This window comes from Idiotropiscis lumnitzeri, chromosome 1 (assembly GCF_059441095.1).
Source record: "Idiotropiscis lumnitzeri isolate Australia: NSW breed Sydney's pygmy pipehorse chromosome 1, RoL_Ilum_1.0, whole genome shotgun sequence".
In the NCBI taxonomy this organism is placed as follows: domain Eukaryota; kingdom Metazoa; phylum Chordata; class Actinopteri; order Syngnathiformes; family Syngnathidae; genus Idiotropiscis; species Idiotropiscis lumnitzeri.
This window is the reverse complement of record NC_142391.1, coordinates 26,590,208-26,600,443: the sequence shown is the minus strand read 5'-3', so window position 1 is coordinate 26,600,443 and position 10,236 is coordinate 26,590,208. Positions and strand designations below refer to the sequence as shown.

The following is a 10,236-nucleotide window of genomic DNA, read 5'->3' as shown; positions in this document are numbered from 1 at the left end:
GAAATTAATCTCTTAATATTATAAATGTGATTTGTCTGATTTCAAAGCTCAATTTGGTCATTTTGTCATTGCATTGAAGCAGTCTTCACCCCTTTAAATTTCAAAATGAGCGTTTCTCATTGAGCGGAAGTTTTCGGAAAAGTACTTCCGGGTTGTTGTCATGGATGCTCAAGATGTCTGAAATAACAAAAACGACTGATGGAACATCATACACGGTGATTAACAGGGATCGTTTATCGCCCGATACAGTTCTAGACGGAATCAGTTGTTTTCTTCTTCAATCTATGATTTGGAGCCGTAGTTGAAAACGGCGATGTTTGGCGGAATTCTTTAAAACACAATCGGGTAATGGTGCCACCGTTATATATTTACAAGTAGAATTCGAGAATTGAATTTTTCTCAATTTTACAAATCATCTAAATTGACTGGAGATGAAGTTTGCGCGTTTCCGTCGAGATTCATATTTCATCGCGAGGAGATCCTAAATGAGGCTTTCATTTTGAAGGTAAGAATTAACCTGATTATGAGTTGCTGAAATTGGTGACCGCTAAGGTCTCTCCCTCTCAGGTGTGGTGCAAACCATTGCACAAAATCTATAAAACATTCGATGATGTTTCAAACATAATTTCAAATAATATTAGTGAAAGATACTTAGAAACAATAAGTGACAACAATTAGACAGACATTTATTTCCTAAACATTTCTCAAAAGTGCCCACAAGCGCCACACTTCAGCAGTGTTGGTTTGCAAGGCCCAGTGGTAACTTAAACACAGTGTTTTGTTCTGAGACGTGCTAAAAACAGCTAAAATGGCACAATATTTGCAAAGTATGCAAATTATTTTTTAAGTAAATCAGACTGAGTTAACTGAGTTAAAATATTTAACTGAGTTAAACCTTTTTGGATCGCCTGAGTTAATGCTTTAATTTTGACAGCCCTACTTTATATATATTTCTACAGGTCCCTGAATACTACCAGCTTGGCACCATAAGCTGATCTTTCTCAGAATGCTTTTCAATGGATAACAATTATTTGTGTATTTTTTGCTATTCATGGGCTTCTACTATGTAGTTTTAAGTTGTGGTAGTACCACTCACCTTTAGATGGCATACATGGCTTGGTTGCGCTTGCACCAGATCTTATACTTCCTTATATTACAACATGCGTAGTCCTGATTATTTTTACGGATTTTGAATGGCATCTAGGATATAGGTCATGTGTCATTATCCACACCGCTTATCCTGTACAGGGTCGCGGGAGGGTGCTGGAGCCTATCCCAGCTGACTACGGGCGAAAGGCGCACTATACCCTGAACTGGTCGCCCGCCAGATCTAGGATATAGGTCCTCAGTAATATTAGCATGTTGTGTGAGTTGACATTTGTGAAAGAATGCACAAAAGGAGTTATTGCACTTTTAATGTTTGCTGTTCAACAGTTTTGTTCTGCCTTTGAATGGTATTTTTTAATCTGAGATAACTCTTTACACTGGGAAAAAAAATATTTTGTTTTTGCTTCAACCACTTTGTTGTTGAGTAATGGATCTTTTTCACATGCATTGAGGAATGTAATATAAAAAATAAAATATATTAAGAGCACATATTTTGCACTGATGCATGTATTTTAATATTTTTTTTTGTTTGCGAAGTGTGTGGTCCTGAATTGCGTCGTGTCGTTCTAACACAATAAACCTCACATAATGATACACACTCCTTTTTTTTCAATTACCTGTTGCAAAAGTGGTTGTTAATACACTTGATTGATGTTGATTTTACAGGGTGTCATTGAAAGTGTTTCCTTCATTACCTTAGTGGCAAATACTTTGGTGCTTCAACAAATTTTACTCCCATCTGGAAAATCAATAGTAAGGCCTTGTGGATGTCCTGCATGGGTGAAACGGTGACAGTGAAAACATACACGCCATGGGCAAGAATAATATAAGGCCAGTGTTGTATTATTTCCATATCTACACCTGTTTAATTTATGGTGTTGCCTGATAGCTCTGTTAGGTACACCTTTTAAAACAATGTTGACATTGGCTTGACATGCTCTAAGTGGCTTTAAAGTGGCGGCATGGGGGATGTGCTGCTAAATATTTTAGTACAAACTTAGTACAAATGGGCCTGTGTGTTAGCCTGGTCGTGGCACAGAAAATGTGATGGCATTGAGTGTGTGTGTGTGTGTGTGTGTGTGTGTAAGGCATGCTCTAATAGCTGTTGAATTGATGTGTCAAGCAGGCAAGTGTCTGCTCCAGCAGTCCCAGTAGCAGCACTGGGAAGCACACTGGGGTGGCTTCAACATCTGCTTTGTAAAAAGCTAATGACACCAAGAAAGACAGCCGCATGTTTTCAAGTGCTGTACTAATAATACCATGTGTGTTGTATTCCTAACCAGGACACTTCATTAGGTACAGGCACATACTGTAATAAAAAAATATCTATCAAGTGTTGCATGAATACCTTTCAGACAGTATCAATCAAAGTAGTCCCATTTTGTGTTTTTGTATTGTAGCTTACCCGATTGTGCATCTCTTTCTTCAAACAGATGTGTTTTTACTAACAAAAACTATATTAGTGAAACACCCTCCCGTGATACAGCCAAATGCTACTGAACTGCCATGCAGTGTTTACCGTGTCATGCGTGGCCGGCTTTGTTTGCTATGATTTGAAATAAGAGAAGCAAATAAACGTCTCAAAGACATTTTGGACAGTTGTATGCGTCCAAATTCTGGCGAACAGTTTGGGGGAGGACCTTCAAAGCACAAAGCAAGGCATGCTTTGATCAGTTTGGTGTGGAAAAACTTGACAGTCGCGACCCATGGGAGGTGCCAGGGGTGCCATAGCAATGGCTTGAATAACAGTAGCACCCCCGCCCCCCCAAAAAAGTATAATACATAAACGTATAATTAAAAAAAGAAAAAAATGTCCAGCATTTTTTTTTTTGAATGGGTGCGTAGCCTGAAATTTGTGTGACCAGGGCAGTGAGTGCATACGTCATTCTTTATCATACCACCCACCGTGAGTTTCATGAAATAAAATTCACACATCTAGAACAATACCCATCACATGCATAATAAAACAGGTACAAGTCTAAGTAAAAAGAAATGTTTTGCTGGGCTTAATTTATTTATTTAATTTATAATATGAATCTATTTTATCTATTTTATTTGGCATTGCTTTTCTTTTGTGTAGTATCTCTGAATAATCTACTTTCATCACATGCACTGATTTGCTAGCTAACAGCCGAATGGTGTGATCAGTTGTCACCGACAGCCAATTCTATTTTGCATACTACGATCAATGAATCAGTCAAATTGTACCTAAAAATTCCAAAATGATTTCGTTTATTTATTTATTTAAATGTGTTGCTGCTTCTTCTGGTATATTTGTGCATGACTATGGATGTCATGATAAACAGAGATTGCGCTGCCATCTTTGCTTTCCTTGGTGTGAATGTAATGATTTTGATTGCTGATTGTAAGAATTGAATGTTCTTTACTTTAGACAACTTATAATTTGCATTCAGATCAATTTTATATTTAATCTTTAAATATGTTTTCAATCTGAAATAACTTGTGGCAGAGTTTTAATTGGAATAAGAATACTGCATCCATGAGAGAATGACAGAAAAATTACAGAGATTTTCACCTGGATGTGGGGGTGGCCAGAAGCGTTTCCAGAGATTGACAATGAAAAATTATGTATATAATTATGTCATGTTGCTACTTTATACACTAATATAATAACATATTCTATGCATGGCAGAATGTCACATGTGACAACAGGCGTGGTCGTATGTGTGCTGCTCACATATACACTTCCTATCTGGTTCAGGCTTTATCATTACAGTTTTGAGTTTCCTAATCCATAGAGTGAACCGCCTCCCCTTAAGCAATAGCTGCTTGCAGACGTCCTCTCGGGCGGTGGTGCAGATGGAGCGTGATGATGACAGAGGGAAGAAGAGACGGCAAAATAATAAAGGACAAGCTTAACTGGTGGTGCTGTCAGTGTGGGGGGAAATAATATTTGTCCACTTGGACAGGGCTCCCTTTGTGCAGGCTAAATGAATGTTGAGCTTCCTGTCTGCCCTGTCAGGGAGAGTGGCATCGAGTGTGTGCAGCAGCGAGGAAGCTTCGCGCAGTACGGCGAGCTGTTTGCCGTTTGACAGGGATTATTAAAATCAGAGCACATGACGACGGACCGAGCGGCAGGCGGAGTGTGAGAAAGCCAAATTGACACAGACACTCTCCATTACCTTCCACTTGACTCTGTTTAATGACAATGTTGATGTGAGACCCAGCGATGCTACACAGGTGGGGGGGATTGGCTTTTAGCAGGAACGTTAAGCACCGCAGGGATGAAGGGGGGCTCTTGGCCCCTCAGCTCCGACACAGCCATAAGGAGATGGGCTGTTTATTTAAAGGTTCAACTGAAGAGCATCTCATTATTTTGGGTGGTGTATTTTTCCTCGGTGTTAACTCGCTGTAGTGTCAGTAGGTGGAATCGGTTGGAGGGAATGAATGCATTCTAATCAAGGGTCATCTGGGTGCAAATGATCTTGTGAGGGCAGAGGCTGCAGGCTGGCTTTGTCATTCATAACCTTCCATTTGTTTTAGGAGCAATTGATTTAGCAAGCCCGAATAAAACAATTGTCAGCGGATGTGTCATATGATTGCTAACCACTTTAGTGAGTGTTTTGCCTGTTGACAGGCACGCCTCGCACCTGTCTAACTGCGTTGTGTGCCACAAACTAGAGCGTGTGACGTTTTGATGATTTGTTATTTCTGTCTGTTGAGCAGCATGGAGTGGCCTGAAGATTTTCCCCAAGACCAAGCCTTTGTTGAGCTGGTGGTCCCTGCACTCTCCAGTGAGCTAGACTTTGAGCAGCTTGTCAAAGATACCGAAGAGAAACTCAAACTCAATGCTAACAGGTCAGTTACAAAGTTTTATTGAAATTTTAGCATCAGAATAATACAGTGGGGCCTTGATATATGAGTATAATTTGTTCAATGACAATGGCCATATTCAAAATATCCATTTCTCAAATCCAATTCCTCTTTGAAATAAATGGGAAAATGCCATTAATCCAGTCCGGCTACCACCAAAAAACACATTTTTCATTTTTGATCAGGAAAAATAGCACGCTGTAATATTGTACTTTATAAGAACATTGATAACATAATGAAACAGAATGTAAAGAATGAAACTGTTTGCCACCATTCAATTCAGTGTACTGCCCCTTCTGGTGTGCCCACATTGGCCACCAGGAGGCAGTACTGTGTAAAACTTGCACACACAAACAAGGATAGACTTCTTTTTCCACTACTACTCAGTCATTTTCTGGAATAGTAATATTTTTTTTTTGTAAAGGATAAAGAATATACACTATACATCTGCATATGTTCCACCATTTGTGTTCAGATAATCGTGGCTTAATTCAATTTTCAAACTGCTACACTCTTAAAACTGCTGGGTCAATAGTAAACCCAAATTTGGTGTCATAGATAACCCAAGCCAATTCTGGTTTATTTATACCCAGTATACTGCAGTGAGGATTTTGTTATTCATCCAAGAGGTAAAAACTACCCATATGAGTTAAAGCTACCAAGAAATTGGTTCTCTGCCGATTACATTAGCAATGTTTAAAAATACTAATTTTATTACCAATCGTCAACCCAATCTGTTGGGTCAAAATAAATAACCCAGCTTCGGTAAAAATGATCAATCTACTCAAAATACACAGCTACCTAGCGGATGTGAAGTTGATCTTTTAGTTGCAAACTCAAATTAGGTCTTGCAAAATTTGGTTTTGAGATGCTTGATAAACAGAATGGGCAGTGGCTTTCTGATGACGTTACACTTGAAAATATTTCCCTCCAAAAATGCTAAACTCTTCAAATTTATAACTTTTTTCCATGGCCTCAAGTAGTAAAGAACTCTTGCCGTACTAAAAGAAAATCTGTAATTTTAGTCTGCCTTGCGCAAATTTAAATTACGTTTTGAGTCTCTCATAACCAATTTAACAGTTGGAATTATAGCTATTGAATTTACAAATAACTGATTTTCAGAGAACGACCGCGATATGTTTAGCTTTCAATTGTTTACATGGCATAAAACTAATATCTTTCGAGGTATTTCAACGTTATCCGCTTCTGTTATTTGCCTTCACAAAGGACCTGAAAATTTTGCACAGAAGTGTCTTTGTCTGCCTGTTAAACCAAAAGATGTTAGACTGATTACAGCACTTAAAGCATTATATGTGTTGTCCTTGTAAGATTTGGAAGCAAGTCATAAGGTCTTCTTTACCGGTGTTCCAGTAGGCCAAAAACAAGAATAGTGCAGCATTCGGGGTTAAGATTTATTATTATCACATGCTTACAAGACAGCAAATATCACTCTGGGAGCCAAATACAAGGCTGTTTCGCACCAAAATGGTTCTGTCTGACAGAATGACACTATTGTATTGAATTGTTCACAATAAGGGCTCGTCTAAACAGCTATTTATCACCAGAAATATGGATACGGTTAATCTGGTGTATTATTTGCAGCGGCCACAACACATCCAATACAGTACAGAAGATCAACCAAAGATAGCTCGCTAGTTCCTTCCACGCCAAAGTCCTACCTTTACGTAGATTTCTTTCTTTTTTTTGTTGTTTTTTTTTTAGAAGATTCCAAGTCCCCTTAGCACAGAGCAAAAATCACTGGATCCCCTGCTTTCTCATAAAAGTAAATTTCGATGCAATGCCACTTCGAACAGAGCCAACGATAGCATTGTGTTATGTGACAAACAACGATGCATTCAGTGACTGATGTGCAACTCATTAAATACAAGGGGGTGGGAAAAAAAACACTTTAAATAATTCAGCTTGAATTGAATGTTACAGACTGAAAAGATTGTACGATGATTGTACAAATGGATTGATGAAAACCAACGCATGTGGAGAAGAAAAAGAGAAATCTATATTTCAGGTCTTTTATCGTTTGAGGCGTTGTGGGTGTGAGGGCAGATGATGAAGGACGGGCTAAATGTAGCAAGTGAACAAAGGCTCACTCTGGCACCGTTAATGTCTGGGTCTCTCTCTGTCTCTTTTTCTCACCCTCCATCTCTCTTTCTTTCCTTCCTCTTCCTAAATGGGAACATTATAATTGAAGATTCCACATCTTGAAACGAAAACCCTTGGGTAGGTAATTCAAGGCTTATTACTGAAGGCCGGGCCATTTTTCTGCTTTCTAAGCATTAAAGGGTTATTTTGTGTTCCTGCAGATGGGAGAGGGATAACCATTATGAGAACAAAGCGTCTAGATAATGGAGAATGGGGCTAAAAATAAGGCAATCCTCCGTTCGCTATGGGGGTCCAGTGGTCAGCATCTCAGTCGTCTTGTCAGGCTGTAGCCACGCGGCGTTCGCTCTGCCTTCTTCATGCTGGACCCTTTCACATAAAAACCTGGCAGGCATTTTTTGCCTCAACTAGGGTGGGCTTCAGCCCCGCAACCACACACACACACACACTCATATCTACTCCCGCCTAATTGACTTATCAGTACTTGGGATGAATTACGGAAGTGTAGGAGTGGAAAGGATACGTGAAAGAAAGCGGAAACGATGCTAGCTTGTCGACGCGAAGGCCCCCAACTTGATTGCTAGTGACTCTCTCGCTCTGAGTTCTCAAATATCCCAAATCTGCCCCAGAGCCTCTTCCTAATTGAAGGGGATTAAGATAGGCTGACAAGAGAACTGGTTCCCTCAAATTGAAATGCTGTAATCCATTAGTTTTCATCAGATGAGACTGTGGAGCCGTGTGGCCTTGGGTGGCTCGTGGTTGTGCATGAACCACCAGGGACAGACCCCCTAATGAAATTTTAGCACAGGCCAGGAGAATTCAGAGAAGATAAGTGACCCCGGTTGTAGGCCTGCCACTCTCAAATTGCAAGACTGTGTTGGGAAGTATCAGGTGCTTGTGATAATCAGGATTTTCTGTGTGCAAGTTGAAGATTTTGGTTTCGCTGTGTGTTCGCTGACCAGATCAGCCTTATCAGTTCTCTGGTGGCAGTGAAGGCTGGGAGGTGAGGGCACTAAGTGGGCCCAGGCCAGGTTCGGCTTGTATCTGTTTTCAGTGTGTTCACTCAACCTCAGTTGCTCCTATTCCCATTACAGAATGTGATCCTTTGATGAAGGCGATATTTAGCTCTTTTGGCAGTAACTGCAGTTGGGGTTTGTTTGAAAAAGGATCTTCTTTTTTGCCCCGACTAACTCCACCCACCCCCTCCCACCTCTTGTAGGCAAGCAGTGGGGAGCAGAGCACGGCAGACAGCCCCACAGCAGCCCACCCACACTAAATTCATTCTGACAAGGAACTTAAGATAACGTCAAAGCGCTGACTAATCGTGGGATTGGGTTTCTGTAAGTCAGGGAGCTGTGAAATGTGCCATCATATCTAATAAAAGACCTCCGTGCTTCCTTTCTATTGCAGTGATGCTGAAGGTTGGGGGGGTTAAAGGAAGGTGGCAGGGGAGGGAGGGGGTGACTGTCGATCTAGGCCGATGAGAAAAACAATTAGATTGCACTTAAGCAGCGTGAGTGTGAGGAAGCGACGGACGTGTTCGTCAAGAGGCCAAAAGAATCAATTTTCCTCTTGCTCATGGGGTCTTTTGTTACATTCAGCTTCCACTTCTTGCCCATCACGTGTTATTGTCATCCTTACTGGAACAGTTGAATGGTTTTATTTACTGCAGCTACTTTGTTATTTTTTTTTCTACCCCCTCCATCTTACGTTCCTATTTCTCACTCTCTCTTTATGTGCCTTTGCCCAGTGTCTGAGTTGCTGCCAGGGGAAGTTGTGGGATGAGAGCTAATCCTGCCAAGTTGATTAGGCTGCAGGTAGCTTTCACACTAGCGAGCCAAAGGTCACAACATTGCGGAGAGCTGGATGGACTTCTTGACACAGGCCATCCACGCTGACTAGATAACTTTGAGCACATGTCTGTAAGGAGGGGTAATCGAAAGGTGCAAGTGAAGGGATGAAATGAGGAAAGTGAAAGTTTTCACGAAGGAAAGAAAGCAAGTTTAGAAGAGACTATAGCCAAGGCTTGAAATTGCTGTGAATGACACTAACTCGTTTAAATTAGCTGTTACTTGTGTCATTCAGGACAATTTCCATTTCCAATTGACCAAAAAGTAGGGCTGTCAAAATAAAATCACGTGATTAAATATTTTATCTCAGTCAACTCAGTTTTATTTATTTCAAAAATTAATTTGCATATCTTGCATTGCCAAATTCAAACACCGTACCATATTAGCTGTACATCTTCAGCACATCATCTCAGAACAAAATGCCCTGCTTAAGTTACTACTGGGCCTTGTAAACCAACACTGCTCGAGTGTGGTTCTTACAACTCAATGTACAGCATACGTTTTTGAGAATTGTTTGTAAGAAAAATTCCTGTAAAGTTGGCTCCAATTAGATCCTATTCAAGGATCAAAGAAATCTATTGGAAAAGCCTTTGATTTATAATACACTTCATATTTGGTGATTTTGCATTAATTATAAGATCTTATTTGAGTAAATACCTGTTAAAAGCGTCACAATAAATGTGATTAATCGCAATTAATTAGGGAATTTTTGGCGATTAATTAGTTAAAAAAATCTAATCACTTGACAGCACTACCAAAACGTACAGGTATAGTCACAAGCTGTAAAAGGCAACTGTGAAGTAAATAAAAGCAATAATTCTTAAGGATACCTGCCCAATTGCAAACTATTTTACCCCTCAATATGCAATGATGTACTTGTTTCCCCGCTGTATCGCTTTATAACAACATGGCAGGAAATACAGACACTTTGGCTTTCAGATGTTAGGTATGACTTTCATTGGACTGCAGTTTGTGCAATGACAAAGTCTTAATACATAGGAAATAATTTGATTCTGTGACTCATTTCGTCATATAACGACTGCCTGAATCGCAGACTAACAAGCTAGACGTCCGGCAGTTAAAACTGACCTCAGTTCTGTTGTAAAACTCATCTCGGAATTGTACTTGGTTTATGTGTTGTGCTTTTAATGAACTTCAGTGAGTGTCTGAAAAGTGCACCGCAGATGGAGGCCCATTTCAATCCTGCTGTCTGTTTGAAGCCCTGGTGTGGAGCCCAGAACCTGAATGATAAACATTCATCATTTTCTCTTCTTAAGCCTTTTGTCGAACAAGGCATCTGACAGAAGCATATCCAGTTCGTCCTTTT

The 10,236-nt window shown here is 40.1% G+C and overlaps 1 protein-coding gene across 4 annotated transcripts in view; it reads left to right on the top strand.

Annotated features, from left to right (window-relative positions):
• The first annotated feature begins 163 nt into the window (after nucleotides 1-163).
• Nucleotides 164-10,236, top strand: part of kiaa0825 (KIAA0825 ortholog) — a 114,473-nt gene continuing 104,400 nt past the window's right edge. Inside the window, exons 1-2 of one of the 4 annotated variants that reach the window (XM_088292213.1) lie at nucleotides 164-505; nucleotides 4,795-4,926. In XM_088292213.1, the coding sequence (XP_088148339.1) occupies nucleotides 4,796-4,926 (131 nt within the window). In that variant the 5' untranslated portion in view covers nucleotides 164-505; nucleotide 4,795. Of the gene's footprint in view, nucleotides 506-4,017; nucleotides 4,309-4,342; nucleotides 4,419-4,794; nucleotides 4,927-10,236 lie in introns of those variants that run through there. The other 3 variants (XM_088292195.1, XM_088292204.1, XM_088292221.1) reach the window with 3 other exon arrangements.